The 16,614-nt window shown below is 41.3% G+C and overlaps 1 protein-coding gene across 1 annotated transcript; it reads right to left on the bottom strand.

Annotated features, from left to right (window-relative positions):
• Window positions 1-333: 333 nt before the first annotated feature.
• ZC3HAV1L (zinc finger CCCH-type containing, antiviral 1 like) lies at window positions 334-16,174 on the bottom strand. The gene is made up of 4 exons (XM_057731379.1): window positions 15,718-16,174; window positions 14,606-14,741; window positions 5,772-6,030; window positions 334-4,578 (listed from the first exon to the last, which is right to left on the bottom strand). The coding sequence occupies exons 1-4, from the start codon at window positions 16,086-16,088 to the stop codon at window positions 4,442-4,444; spliced, it is 903 nt and encodes a 300-aa protein (XP_057587362.1). The 5' UTR covers window positions 16,089-16,174; the 3' UTR covers window positions 334-4,441.
• Window positions 16,175-16,614: the final 440 nt, after the last annotated feature.

Genomic DNA, 16,614 nt, shown 5'->3' with positions numbered 1-16,614 from the left:
AGTTGCTGTATAACAAAGGGAGATTAACTCGATGATCGGTGATGCCTTAGAGGGCCAGGACAGGGAGGGTGGGAGAGAGTCGCGGGAGGGAGGGGATATGGGGATATAAGTATAAATACAGCTGATTCACTTCAGTGTACCTCAAAAAATAAATAAATAAAGAGTCAAGAGCGGGGCATAGAAAAAAAAAATTATAAAACATTACAAATCAACTTACAAAAACTCAAAATAGTACCTAGAATAAAATTTGTATTTTGAGAATACAGCAATAAAAAGGAAATTACTGCATACACACATATCACATAAATGAATTTTATTTATGAATGTTTAGAGGTGTACACTTGAAAGTTACCAAATAAGATAAAAAACCCATTAAAAGAATACATGGCATTATCAAGTGGAGCTTACTTGAGAATTTAATGATGATTTAATATCATGAAAACCATTAGAAACTAATATAATAATCTTAGGTGACTTAAATGATTAAAATTATGATTATATCAAAAGATACCAATTCTACCAAAGTTTCCAATAAACAAGAATAAAAGATGTTATTTCCCTTATCATAATAGAGAACATTTGTTTAAAACCAACAATTAACTTCATATTTAAGGAAGAAATATTCAAAAAATCTTTTTATCACAATTTGATTTAACACAAAGACACAATAGAAATACATAAGAAAAGACAAACATTTTTGCAGTTACGATTCTATATTAAAACAAAACAAAAAAACCCAAAACAGGCCATCTAATACTGTTAGAACAAAGACAATTCACCTAAAGACAAATACTTTGAAAATCAATAGCATTCTAACAGTAGAGATTCCCATCCTGAGTAGCAATACAGATATATTTAGCCAAGAAAGAATTCATGCAATATGGGATATTCAAGACCCAGACAAAAACATGAACAAATTATAATGAAAGAAGTCAAGAAATATGTCAATAATGAAGACATAATTCCTTGATGGAAAGAATTAGTATCCTAAACATGTCATAAAGAGTTAATTGTAGACCTATACAATTGCAACTGAAGTATCAAAAGGATGTTTACCTTATATAACACATTCCTTAGGGGAAAAAAGGAGTTTTCGAATATTAAAAATATCGGAGGAGAAAAAGAACTGATGAAAAGCAATATGATACTAATTCAACAGATTCAGATGCAGAGTTTACTTCATTATACGGCAAAAAATATTTAACTGCCAAGTGTTATAATTACCAACAAGAATAAATAATGTTTTTGCTCGAAGCCGGGGAATAGAAACACAAAGCATTGCAATGGAACACAGTAAGTGCTAGAGCTCTGATAACGCTAGGAGAGCCGCCTGTCTTGGGGTCAGGAAAGGCTAACCTGACATTTTAATCTAATTTTGCCAGGTGTTGAGGCAGGAGGAGGGAAGGGAGGCACTTAGAGGGAGCATCATTTACACACAGAGTCACAAGGTAAAGTGGCACGTTCTCAAAGCTGCAAGTCGATACACATAATATTGGTCTGCATTTTAAAAATGCCATTAAAAGTCAGTATTTTAAAATCATACAATTTCTCATAAAAATTTCTGGATTTTTGGCTTCTTTTGACAAATTGGACTATATGTCAAATTGGGCCCCGCATTCCCACATGGAAACAAGAGAAACTGTCCCTTTTAGATGGAACAGTTTGCCACAGCACTTCCTCTCTTCCCCCATTCCTCTCACATCCAGCTTACTTTATCCATTTATCTTAACTTTCTAGTCCCTGTAGGGATTTGAGTTTTATGATGGGGACCAATGCAGGTTATGGCAGAAAAAGCAATAAAATTAGGTCTGCATTTCAAAAGGTCTGCATTTCTCCCCAGGCAGCAGGGGGAGAGAAGGGTGGTAAGGAGATCAATGACATCCACAGAAGCCTATTATATTGAAAATTACAGTGGGGCTACCATCCTTGAAGTGTAACGGGGTCCATCTCACACTTCCTACAAAAAAACTCTCACACGACAGACTTGAAAAGCACTGAGTTACAGATCTGTAAAATACACGAGAGGTGATGAGGGTTTAGAAAAAGGCAGTGTGTTGGGAATGGAAAGAAAAGGGTAGAGAAGAATAAAAACTTGAGAGATTTTGAAGGCGGAAAATTCTCCAATATGAGGTAACCAATCTGACACAGGGAATAAGGAGAAAGGAAAAGCATAGGACAATTTCCGGGTTTGGGGCTTCAGTCATTCGGTGGTGACACTCCAAAATGAAGAACAAAAGGAGGAACAAGTCTGGAGAAAAGCCATTCATTCAATTTAGGGTATTTGGAATTTGTGGAGCCTACAGATGTGCAGCTTCATCTTATAAGCCCTGTACATTGCTAAAGAAACTCTAATCTGATAACTCTCTAACAGCTGAATCATCAAATTAAAATAAGAGAGACAGGTATGATTACATAAAATGTTTTTATAGGATGAATATCAATGGAACTAAGATTAAAATGGAATATTATAGAATTGAATAAAATATTGTGACAAAGGTTACAGAGGGTCAATAACTTCATATATAAAGGCATAATTATATATAAAAAGAACACAATAATGTCAAAATGGACTGTCTTTTAATGTAAAGAATATGCATTTATACACTATATTGTTTCCATTAAGGATTTAACATGGCTTACAAAAGAAATATAATACTAGAAGAATAAAATGTAAATAATAATAATAGTAAAATATAAAGATAATTAAAAAAAAATTAGCACCAGGAGAAATCATAACTAAGAAAAAAGAAACAAGATATAAAAAACTTAAGAGCTTTCAGAAATACTGTTGTTGGCAACCAACATGAAGACAGTAATATAAGTTGTGTGACTCATTGTTCACTAGAGGAAAACACAGCACTTTCTCACTTTAAAAAGGACATTTTTGCACACCTCCCCCAATGGAAAAGAAAAATCTTCATGATTAAAAATTTTCTAAATGAAATAAATTTAGCTTGATGAAAAGCTGACTACTTTGGCCTTATTTCTCAAATGTTATGTTATTGCCAGACAGTTAAATTAAAAAACAAACAAACAAACAAAAAAACACTTTACCTACCAACATTTGGGGCTATTACCACAGCAAACACTGGAAAGAATTTCATAAAGCTGCTTCTCTGTGGTACCCCTTGATGAAAACAAAGAACTAAACATCAGGTACAACTTAACAGAGACAGCTGGGTGGGCAGAGGCAGAGAGAAGCAGGGAAAGGGGAAGTCAGTATGGAACGGGTGAGGTATATAGATTTCTGATGGTCCATCCTGATCACAGAGAGAATGGATACAACTTAGAGGGATGTATGAGCTACACATCCTTCATACTATAGGACTCTGAGGCTTTGGTAAAAGTTTAATAAGAAATGGAAAGTAGACAGAGTGAGGTAGAAATCTCTGGTGAGCACCCAAAAGTTATACACTCTAAGGTTGGCTGAGGATGGATCCATAAGAGTTGGATATCATACCATATACAGTCAACATCCTTATATGAAAATTAAGGAGCCTAATTAAAGGCCAATTCACATCAGCACAGAGGAGGGCCCCAGCAATTAAAGGGCATGTACAAACTATACAAAATAAAGACATATAGAAAAAAGACACACAGAAGAATATTTACTTGCCTATATGTGTGTGTGTGTGTGTGTGTGTGTGTGTGTGTGTGTATTTTTTTTAACCCATGCCCCCTGCAGTGGAAGCTCGGAGTCCTAACCACTGGACCTCCAGGGAATTCCCACATACATGTTTCAAGAAATGAAAATCCAGAGTATCATTCAGCAACTATAAGTGAGGCAAAAGTAAAGAATAACTTAAAAATTTAAAAATATTGTGTGGATTTTAAGAAAAGAATTATATGTAAAATTTGTTAGAAAGAATCAAAATATCCCAGAATAATGGAACTAGTTAAGCCAACGATGACATATTAGTGTATCTGTGCATAAAAATGATTATGCATGATAAATGTGAATATGGAGAGATGCTTATAGAATAATAAGGGGAAAAAAAGAGCATAAAGCATATGTACTCTCTGAATACCACAATGTAAACTATGTATATGGGTGTACAGAAAAGCACTTGGCTAGGTCCCAGAACAAGTCAGCAGGATCCTGCCTCTTTAAGAGCTCCAGTCAGCCAGCCTGGGGAAAGCTCTTGGGAACTGCAGGATTTGCCCAGGACTGACCTCATCTACACTCAGGTTTTACCCTCTTTTTGTCTGTTCAATGTCCAACCTCATCCCCAATCACCCATCCCCAGTTTTATCCTCCCAATCTGGCATTTTCTCCTTTTCCATCTTCTTTAATTCTCATCACAACCTGTGAGGTAGGTATTATTATGGCTATTGTTAATAAACGACTAAATGAATGAACGGTTACAAATTAAATCTCAACAGAAGCTTTGTTTTCAGACTTTCCAATTGGACAATCTTCTTCTTATTTCACCGACGTCCTCTAAGGTTTACCTGCACATGGCTTCTTGGTCAATTGAGCAGGGCCAGAGACCAGAGAACTGGCCTCTGCAGCCCCAGCTACATGTACTCCTCGTTTCTCAAGGCCCTGGGAGTGCTCAGCAGAAGCAGCTGAATTATCTAAAAAGATGAAGAAAGAGATGAGGTTTCCTAAGATATCCACTTATCACTCTAAATTTCATTTTACGTTGGGAGCATCAGCCCAGCTAATCAGATCACTGATAAAACTCCCAACACTTTGTATTTGGAGAGTTCGTGTCTTCTGGAGTAAAATATACATATATATTTTATATATCTCAACAGCAAGCAGAAAGTCACATTTCACAGTTAGGAGAGACCCACTATTATGACCAGATGAAGAGAATGACAGGCCCTACCCAAAGTACAGAGTAGAAGATCCCAGTGCCATTCAGGGACCCACCTACACAGCCTCTGACACTGGTACACGCAGAGCCCTCCCCACCTTCAAACCACCACTCACAGTTGGCCACTCCCATCCCAACACAAGAAAATTCCATATTAAAGCCCAGAGACTCTGACTTTAGTGATTTGGTGTTTCCACCAGCAATTCTCCAAAGCCTACCACCTACTGAAACTGATTTTCAGCTATAAGCAAATCTCATGGAATAAGTACTCTCACATTACAATTTAAGAAGACCAAGCCACACATTATAGACCTTAAAAAAGGACAGACTATATGGAAATATGAGAAGATATTTATGATGCTGTATAACGTGAAAATGAAAGATACTAAACTAATGCAGACTTTGACCACAACTGGACTAGTCTTTTCTAGTAACAGGACTGAAGGGCCTGTAATTAAATGGTACCAATTATTGTGGATTAAAGTGAGTGGAGTCATATATGATTTTTATTTCTACTCTCTATTTTCCAAATTCTTCTGTAATGTGTTTAAAATTTCCTAAAAATTTAAGAAAAAAACTTTAATTCAGTTTAACAAAAGAAAGCCATGCCTACATTATCCTTACCTTTCTAGTCACTAACCCACCTCCCTCCTCTTTTTTCCTAACAAAGCGGTTAAGACTGCTCTTCCTACTTCCTGACCCCGAACTTACTGAGGAGCCACACTGTTCAAACACTTGGGCAGATGCTATTGGCTGGCAGCGCTGAAAATAAACTCCATCCCTCCTCTCCTTTGGTCAGAATTACAGTTTGATATCATAGAATGTTAACTGATGAAGCTTCCCCAAGGACAGAGCAGCAATTCACCTATGAAGTGCTTTCTCCCCAGACTTACTTCCAGCTCAGCACTACAATGTTGACAGTGTTCTGTCTACCTCTGATAGTCTCACCTTTATTTTCCAGCATCTTGTGCAGCTTCATGTGCTTGTAGGTAGCAATTATCTGAAAATTAACGACACTTGGAATATTCAGTCCTTGGTCCTGCAGCAGCTGCAGGGATGTAGCGTGAATGAGCTGATGGGACCGCTTGCACTTCTGCAGCCTGCACTCTCCCCTGACAAAGGACTTGCACACGTGAAACTTGTTGCATTTATCCTTGAGGTTGCAGTAACCATACAGGGCTTCACCTTTGTTGTAGAGCAAACAGACCTGGTACAGAAATGAAGCAACAGCTTAGGACATTCATTTTCATTGTATCTCTTAAGCCAATAAAGGATGCCTTCTCTAAACGGCACCTTCTGATCATCAACTGTTAAAGTCATCCTGGGTGAAAGGCAGATGGGTATATAATAGTTCCTCCATCCACATCTCCCCTAGCTGCTGCCCTCTGACCTTGACTCTCAGTTGGCCCACCCTCTTCTCCCAAAGCCTGTAGCCAATGAGTGACTTCTATGCAGATACAAAGGCTGGTCCCCTTGCCTCAAAGCTAGAACCATTCTTCAATGTAATTTTTGCTCCAGAGCCCCGGCAGGAATCAAATCAAGGCCAGACTTCACCTTGCCTGTAGCTCTCCCTTCCCTCTTTTTCACTTTACAATTTTTTTCTCAAGGATCCTTCCTTCAATATATCACATGCACCTAAAACACCATGTCAGGCTCTGCTTCCAGGGAAACCAACCTAGACAGGCAGAGTGAACAGATAATTTATTATCCAAACAAAAGGGCATTTTTCAGGGAGCACGATTAATATTTGCATTGGGACCAGACATTGTGTACCCCCTGATGTGATGCAATAGGAAATACAACTTTCAAGGTATTAGCATGAAAGTCTGACATGGCTGTAAACCCCTCAGCCCCAGGCAAACGGGGACCATTAGTCACCCTAACAATATACCAAATATTGTATACAAAAAATTCTTGTTATAAAATCAAGCCTAAATCCAATCAAAGCTCCAGATCTATCAATTTACAGTAAATACAGGGGATAGAGGAACACGTTAAATATTAGGGAAACACAGTAAGTCAAACCTAAAATGTGAGAAATTCTACTGGACACAAATGACCTGGTTTAAAACAAAATGGTATCAGAGAACAAATGGATGGTGGCGAGAAGGGAGGCGGGTGGAGGATGGGTGAAATAGTGGGAGGGAATTAAGAGGTACAAGCTTCCAGTTATAAAATAAGCTCATGGGATCAACTGACAAGGGATTAATCTCCAAAATATACACACCAGATCATGCAGCTCTACCAAAAAAAACAAAAAACTGAATCAAGAAATGGGCAGAATATCTAAATAGACATTTCTCCAAAGAAGACACACAGATGGACAAGAGACAATGAAAAGATGCTCAACATTACTAATTATTAGAGAAATGCAAATCAAAACTATAACGAGGGGGCTTCCTAGGTAGCGCAGTGGTTTCGAATCTGCCTGTCTATGCAGGGGACACGAGTTCGATCCCTGCTCCAGGAAGATCCCACATGCCGTGGAGCAACTAAGCCCATGTGCCACAACTATTGAGCCTGCACTTTAGAGCCCATGTGCCGCAACTATTGAGCCCATGTGCCGCAACTACTGAAGCCCACGCGCCTAGAGCCCTTGCTCCGCAACAAGAGAAGCCATGGCAATGAGGAGCCCACGCACCACAACAAAGAGTAGCCCCCACTCACCACAACTAGAGAAAGTCAGTATGCAGCAACGAAGACCCAACACAGCCAATAAATAAATAAATAAATTTATAAAAAAGAAAAAAAACAACTATAATGAGGTATCACCTCATACTGGTCAGAATGGCCATCATCAAAAAATCTACAAACAATAAATGCTGGAGAGGGTGTGGAGAAAAGGAAACCTTCCTACACTGTTTGTGGGAGTGTAAATTGGTACAGCCATTATGGAGAATGGTATGGAGGTTCCTTAGAAAAACTAAAGGGACTTCCTTGGTGGCACAGTGGTCAAGAATCCACCTGCCAATGCAGGGGACACAGGTTCCATCCCTGGTCCAGGAAGATCCCACATGTCAAGGAGTAATTAAGCCCATGCACCAAAACTACTGTGCTCTAGGGCTCGCAAGCCACAACTACTGAGCCTGCATGCCACAATTACTGAAGCCCACGCACCTAGAGCCTTTGCCCCGCAACAAGAGAGAAGCCACAACTATGAGAAGCCTGAGCACCGCAACGAAAAGTAGCCCCCGCTAACCCCAACTAGAGAAAGCCTGCCCACAGCAATGAAGACCCAATGCAGCTGAAATGAAGGAAGGGAGGGAGGGAGGAGGGAGGGAGGGCAGAAGAGAGGAAGGAAGGAAGGAAGGAAGGAAGGAAGGAAGGAAGGAAGGAAGAAAAATTAAAAATAGAGCTACCATATGATCCAGCAATCCCACTCATGGGCATATATCTGGAGAAAACCATAATTCAAAAAGATACATGCACCCCAATGTTCACTGCAGCACTATTTACAATAGCCAGGACATGGAAGCAACCTAAATGTCCATTGACAGAGGAATGGATAAAGAAGATGTGGTACATATACACAATGGAATATCACTCAGCCATAAAAAGCAACGAAATTGGGTCATTTGTAGAGACGTGGATGGACCTAGAGACTCTCATACAGAGTGAACTAAGTCAGAAAGAGAAAAACAAATATCGTATATTAATGCATATAAAATACGCATTATTTCATAGAAATCTAGAAACTAGAAATCTAGAAAAATGGTATAGATGATCTTTTTTGCAAAGTAGAAATAGAGACACAGACATAGAGAACAAATGTATGGATACCAAGGGGGGAGGGTGGGAGGAACTGGGAGATTGGGATTGATTCATACACACTATTGATACCATGTATAAAACAGATAACTAATGAGAACATACTGTATAGCACCCGGAACTTTAATTAATGCACTGTGGTGACCTAAATGGGAAGGAAATCCAAAAAAGAGATATATGTATATGCATAGTTGATTAATTCTGCTGTACAGCAGAAACTAACACAACATTGTAAAGCAACTATACTCCAATAAAAATTAATTTAAAAAAAGATGTGGTACCTATACACAGCGGAATATTAGTCATAAAATAAAGAATGAAATAATGCCATTATCAGCAACATGGTGGACCTAGAGATTCTCATACTGAGTGAAGTAGATCAGACAAAGACAAATATCATATGATATTGCTTGTATGTGGAATCTGAAAAAATGGTACAGATGAACTTAGTTAGAAAACAGAAATAGAGTCACAGATGTAAAAAACAAACTTATGGTTACTAGGGGAGAAGGCGGGGGATAAATTGGGAGATTGGGATTGGCATATACACACTACTATATATAAAATAGATAACTAATAAGGACCTACTGTATAGCACAGGGAACTCTACTCAATACTCTGGAATGATCTATATGAGAAAAGAATCTAAAAAAAGAGTGGATATATGTATATGTAAAACTGATTCACTTTGCTGTACAGCAGAAACTAACATAGCATTGTAAATCAACCACACGCCAATAAAAAATTTTTTAAAAAGTCATGGGGAAAAAAAATTCATGGGGATACAATATACAGCATAAAGAATATGGTCAATAATACTGAAAGAACTTAGTATGGAGACAGATGGTTATTAGACTTACCATGGTGATCATTTTATAATGTATTCAAATGTCATGCACATGAAACTAGCATAATACTATATGCTCCTAGCATATACCACTAGCATATACTACTAGCACATCAATTATATTTCAATCAATAAGCCCAAAAATGATATCCTACCTATAACCGTGATGTCAATTTTCTAAAATGAATGCATAATTTTAGTGCAATTCCTACCTCCCCCAAAGAATTCCTATAAAATAGTTTTAGGAACTTAAATGATTACAAAGCTCTCCTGAAAAAGGGAAAATGTGAGAATCAATTAAAGAAAAAAATTTGAAAAAGAGTTATGGGCATAGAGAATCTTACCATCATATCTTAAAATACAAACTACTCAATGGAATACTACTCAGCTGTAAAAAGGAACGAAATTGGGACATTTCTAGAGACATGGATGGACCTAGAGACTATCATACAGAGTGAAGTGAATCAGAAAGAGAAAAACAAATATTGTATATTAACACATACGCAGAATATAGAAAACCAGTTTGCAAGGCAGAAATAGAGACCCAGATATAGAGAACAAACATATGGACACCAAGTGGGGAAAGTGGGGGGGGGGCGGTGTTGGGGTGGGATGAATTGGGAGATTGGGATTGCCATACATACATTACTAATAAGAAAAAAATATCAAATTGTACACTTAAAATATATGCAGTTTATTGTATGTCAATTATATCTCAATAAAAGTTCTAAAATATATATATATATATATGTATATAAAATACTTTCATTAAACAGTTCCAGAATGTATGGGAAATCAAAGAAAACAGATCCTAGACCTAGCCCCCAAGTCAGAATAATCTTTTCCTTCAAGATTTGTTAGAGCTGAGCAATGAGACCATATGAGTTTAATAATCTCTTGTAGAAGCCTTAACTTACACTCTGGTTTTGTGAATTTTTTTACATTTTCATTTTAATGCTTTTCTTTTTCTTTTTTTCTTTTCTTCCCCCCCCTTTTTTTTTCTTTTTTCTTTTTTTTACTGTGATAGCAGTGAGTTAAGAGTTTATTGGTGTATATTCAAGTGGGGAAAGTGGGGAGGGTTTGGGGGGAATGAACTGGGAGATTGGGATACCAAATAGTACACTCTAAATATATGCAGTTTATTGTATGTTAACTGTATCTCAACAAAAGTTCTTGAAAAAAAAAAAAGAGTTTATTGGTGTATATTCTTACTTTAGGAATAAACTGATAGCTACACATCTTCTACTCAATTTTACCCAGAACATAAGACTATACAATATAGTGGACATTATATTGTAAACTCCATGAAGCCAGAGAATGTACTTGTATTTCTAGCAGTTAGTGCAGTGCCCGTAATGCTTTTATTTTTCAAAAAACTATTCTGGCTTCCTATTTCTTCTTGAATCAATTTTGATGAGCTATATTTTTCTAGAAATTTATTCATTTCATGAAGTTTTCAAATGTATCAGCATAACATTTCATTTGTCATGTCATATACATATATAACATGTCATATGTTATAACATATGAAATGAAAAACATTTCATATTTCCAACACGTGTATTCTCCAACACCACCAAGCAATTCTCCAGTTCTCAGCAGATGCTGACCAGATGTCCCACAAATTTAACTCAGTTCTGACATTATCTCCAGGAGACAGACTTGGAGATAGTGGTCAGATCCCACACGTTAAAAGCTCAGTCCCACAAGCCCACCCTCACCTCAGATGCAAATCACAAGTCCAGGTTGTCACCTGTGCCTCTGACCTACCACCTATAGATCAGAAGTTCCCACACCTCTTTCCTTTGGTTCCATTACTTTGCTGGAAAGGCTCACAGAACTCAAAGTAAGATTCTACTTACTAGATTACCACTTTATTATAAAAGGACATAACTCAGGAATGGGAGAGATGCATAGGACAAAGAATGTGGGAGAGGGTGTGGAGCTTCCATGCTCTATCTGGGCACCACTCTCCCAGCACCTCCACGTGTTCACCAACCTGGAAGCTCTCCGAAGCCATCCTTCTGGGTTTTTGTATGGAGGCTTCATTACATGGGCATGACTGATTAAATCACCAGCCGTTGGTAACTGAACTCAATCTCTAGGCCCTCTCCCCTCCCAGGAGGTGGGAGTGGGACTGAAAGTTCCAACCTTCTAGGGAAAGCAGCTCCCATCCCTAGGTTACCTAGAGGCTTTCCAAAAGTCACCACAGGAACAGAACAAAAGTTACTTGTTATTGCTCTCAACATTTGACATGTACACACTGCTGTATTTAAAATGGACAGTCAAAAAATGAAAAAATAAAATAAAATAAAATAAAATGGACAGTCAACAAGGACCTACGGTACAGCACAGGGAACTCTGCTCAGTATTATGTAACAACCTAAATGAGAAAAGAATTTGAAAAAGAATAGATACATGTATATGTATAACTGAACCACTTTGCTGTACACCTGAAACTATCACAACACTGTTAATCAACTATACTCCAATATAAAATACAAAGTTAAAAACAATTTAGGAAATTCCAAGGGTTTTAGGAACTCCGTGCTGGGGCAGAGACGAAAACCAAATATATATTTCTTACCACAAATCACAATATCACAATATTTGCCCCTTATTGATTTTTCACGTGCACTGTATCTGTATTACAGACTAAATCTTTAGGAGTGTGGTAAGAAGGGATCATCAAGCATTTTCACACATGAGATGTGAGGTACCACTCCTGCCTCATTCCCTGTGTTTGTCCATGGTTCCCGCTGCCTAAGTGGCCATGTTTTGTGCCACATAACATACACCTCCAGTTCCAGATGATTAGACTGAAGGCAGGCTCCTGTCATAAATGCAACCAACCCATCATATGACTTATGACAAGATGAGGCTGGACCCAGAACACTCAGGTAGAAGCCACAAAGAAAAAAAAATCAGTAAGTTTAACAACATAAAAATGTTGAGCTTCAGGACTTCCCTGGCGGTCCAGTGGTTAAGACTTTACCTTCCAATGCAGGGGGTGCGGGTTCAATCCCTGGTCAAGGAGCTAAGATCCCACACGCCTCATGGCCAAAAAACCACAACATAAACAGAAGCAATATGGTAACAAATTCAATAAAGACTTTAAAAATGAAAAAAAATGTTAAGCTTCTATAAGTCAAAAAATTTCATTAACACTAAAGGTAAATACAAGTTGCACTGCCCCTTCTCTCTGAGACTGGACCGACTGGACCCCGCCTCATAGCTGCCGCATCTTCCTCTCCCTTCCTGCCAAGAACCTGCTCCAGCTACTGTTGGGATTACATCTGGCAACATGGCTGGAATGTCTCTGGCTCATGACATACCAAACCTGGCTTCAGAACCTGAAATCAGAAAGGAGATGGATGCCAAGAAGAAGCCTTTTTTGGCTCCTAAGGCTGACTCTAGCACTGCCTTCTAGGTGCAGACTCTGCTGCCTGTAGGGCAGCCTCTGCCATCTGACCCAGAGGTTCAAACTCATACCTCTAGCCTTCTGACTTTCTTCCCTGCAGACCCTGAAATGCCTTAGAGTTAAAATGGGACCACACTCATGAGCTACCCCCTATTTTCCCACATCCTCCCTTCTTCCCAGCCCCTTTCCAGCAACTTAGAGAGTATCTATGATAGAATCATTGTGTTACATTAGAAAACTCTTTTTTTTTTTTTTTCACCCTCAAGAGTTCATTTGGGACTCTAACATTTCTAGTGATACTTGTGATAAGGAGTTGATAATGCATGTATATGGACCTCATTTTTTTAAGCTCTTTATTGGAATATAATTGCTTTACACTGTTGTGCCAGTTTTTGCTTGTACAACAAAGTGAATCAGCTGTATTTACACATATATCTCCAGATCCCCTCCCTCCCACAACTCCTTCCCACCCTCCCTATTCCAGCCCTCTAAGTCATCACCCATCACTGAGTTGATCTCCCTGTGTTATGCAGCAGCTTCCCACTAGCTATTTATTTTACATTTGGTAGTGTACATATGTCAATGCTGCTCTCTCACTTTGTCCTGGCTTCCCCTTCGACGCCCGCCCCCCGGCCCCCGCCCTGTGTCCTCAAGTCCATTCCATTCTCTACATCTGCATCTTTATTCTTGCCCTGTCACTGGGTTCGTCTGTACCATTTTTTTTTTAAGATTCCACATATATGAATTAGCATATGGTGTTTGTTTTTCTCTTTCTGGCTTACTTCGCTCTGTATGACAGACTCTGTGTCCATCCACCTCACTACAAATAACTCAATTTCATTCCTTCTTATGGCTGAGTAATATTCCATTGTATATATGTGCCACATCTTCTTTATCCATTCATCTGTTGATGGGCATTTAGGTTGCTCTCATGTCCTGGCTATTGTAAATAGTGTTGCCATGAACATTGTGGTTCATGTTTCTTTTTGGATTATGGGAAAACTCTACTTTTAATTGGGGGTCTCTTATAATATTGTCTTTGGGGATTCCAACTATTTTGTTTTAAAAATTCTTTGTGTATGGCTAAACAGATACAAATGTGCCAATTTTGTCATTATAACAGTTATAATGGGTAATTTTTAAGCACTTGGAACTACATTATGTTATTCCAAAGCAATTCAGATTAATATCTAAGCCCCAATGAAGTAAGAGGGGGTGGGGAGGGGGGAATACTTGTAACAAATGTGACCAAAAGAGGGATTTGTGTCATTAAAGACATCTTAGGAATTAACAGGGAAAGAAAAATGCCTGGATAGAAAGATGGGTAAAAGTATAAACAGGTAATTCACAAAACACAGGCTTCATAATGAGACACAACTAAATTCAAATCTGCCATTTACTATGTGACCTCGGGCAAGTTATTTACTCCGGCCTCAGTTGCCTCACCTGTAAAATGGGGACAGGCATACCTCACTCACAGGTTATTGATAGCTAAAGCATATGAATTACTAAGCATTCAGTAAGAACTCAAAAAAACCAGTAGCCATCATTATTATTTCTATACCATGCAGGTGATCACTCCTTGTGTATTAAAGCCCAGTAAAATCATAGACTCCAGAAAGGTCAGAACTGTATCATACCCACCCCCCTTCCCCGCAGGCTGTCCTTTGTAAGCAGATTTTTGATGTTCTCCCCTGACTTTTTTCAAGGTGTAGACAATCTGAGGGTGACTCCTTAGTGACTTACCTCTGGTAAAAGGCAGGGGTCATTCTGTAAAAGCAGAATCCGAAGCTGGGCCTCATTGAGACCAAACAATCCCTGGTTTTTCAGGACCTGGATATTGACAGGTGTGTGGATATCATGAGAAAGGGTGCAGGTAGACCTAGAACACAAAGGTCTGGATCAGAGGGCCAGAAGGAGAAGGGGCCAGACTGTCAAATTTCTTCCCTAGGGCCGCTTTCAACTTGCAGGTGAAGTTAAACAATTTTCCGTGAACCCAAGGATACTACAATCTAACAAGCTCTGATAATAGGAAAGCTGGGATGAAGCAACTCCCCTCCAAGAGCCATTTCATTCTGAATGAGGATGCTTTAAAGCCAAAGGGACCCCCTCCCCCATCACCTGCCTTGACGGAGGGTGCCCACGGATGGGTTCCACAGAGGACTGCATTGGCCTTCTCCACCCCAAACGGCTGCCCACCTCACCATCCATCCACCTTAAAAAGAACGCATCCCCCGCCCCTACTCTGCTTTGCGGAGAGCTAGAGTAAACCGAGGAATACTGGAGTTAGGAGGCTGCCTCAAACGACCTCGCCCAAATCATCCAGCCCTCCGGTTTCTGGGGGCGGGGGGGTCGAACTAGACAGCGCTTTCTAAACCTAGAGAGCACAGATTCGCTTCTGTAAAACTCTGTGCTTGAGTGGGAAGGGCCGATCTCTGAATAAAGGATCCGTGAATCTCATGGGGTCCGCAAATAGCCCCAAAAGGGCCACTGGTGAAAATGAACTCAAAAGTCCCGATCCTGATTTATCCCGGCGGGCCGGAGGATCTCGGGGGGGGGTGTGTGTGTGTGTGTGCGCGCGCAGAAGATGCAACGCGGGGCGTGGGGGGCGGGGGGGGGGGAGAGAGCAGTGGTTGAGAAATCCAAATCCAGACGACCTTCCGCCTCATTCCGCAGCTGGGAGGGCGCGGGAGGCCTCCCACCCAAGGACCCGGAGGGGTCCCTTCCCGGGGCTTTCCTTCCGCCCTTCCGGAGGGGGTCGTCCGGCCCGGAGCAACGACCCCTCTGCTCTTTCCTTCTGGGTCCTGCTTCCGGCTGGACAGGTCAGGCCCGTGCGCCCCGCCCGCCCGCAGCCTCACCAGCAGTCGCGGTTCGGGCACTTGCCCATCATGTGGCGGCGGCAGAGGTGCAGCTGGTCGCAGGCCTGGCACTCGCCGCGCTGGTAGCGGGCGCAGAGGCGCGCGGAGGACACGGCCGCCACCCGCCAGGCCGAGGCGCCGCCGCCGCCCGCGCCGCCCTCGCCGGCCGCCACCTCGGCCTCGGCGTCCCACGGGCCCTCCCGCACCTCCACCTCCTGCAGCAGGAAGCGGTCGGGCCCGGCCTGGCGCAGCACGTCCCGCAGCCGCGCCTCCGAGAGCTCCACGTGGCCGCGCAGGTCCTGCAGGAACATGCGGCCGCCGTGGGCGCACAGCACCTTGGTGAGGAAGGAGCACACCGTGGGCTCCGCCATGGTCGCGGCCCGGCTCCCTGTGCGGAAGGCCGAGGCGGGCAGACTCCTCCCAGTCACGTCCACGACTTCAAACCCCGTTCCGGGGACGGGCCTGGGAAGGGACGGGCGAGGGGCGGCCGCCCGCGGGCCGTGGCGCCGAGAGGAGGGCCCCCGGGGCCTGGGTCCACCCTGGGCGAGGATCAGGCGGGGACAGTCCTGACTGACCGCCTGCTCTGCGCCAGGCATCCTTCAAGGCACCCTCGCCTTGAGGGACTTGGATATAGTCCTGGAGAATTTGGGATACTAGTAAGGGCTGCAAAGAAGATGGAACAGGTAATGTGGTAGAAGGTGCATAGCTGGGCGGCCTTAGGTAGTTGGGGCCGGGCGGGGGAGAAATCTGGGGGGGGGGGGGGGGAGATCTCAGGACGTAGCCACCAGCCTTGAGCGCTGTGACCAGTGCGAGTTGCGATGTGCTGTAAGTGTGAAACACACACACAGTGGATTTGGAAGCTTTAGAATGCGGGGAATGTAAACTTTATATTAGGTG

This window comes from Hippopotamus amphibius, chromosome 4, assembly GCF_030028045.1.
Source record: "Hippopotamus amphibius kiboko isolate mHipAmp2 chromosome 4, mHipAmp2.hap2, whole genome shotgun sequence".
NCBI classification, from domain to species: Eukaryota; Metazoa; Chordata; class Mammalia; order Artiodactyla; family Hippopotamidae; genus Hippopotamus; species Hippopotamus amphibius.
This window is presented reverse-complemented; position numbering and strand designations above follow the sequence as displayed.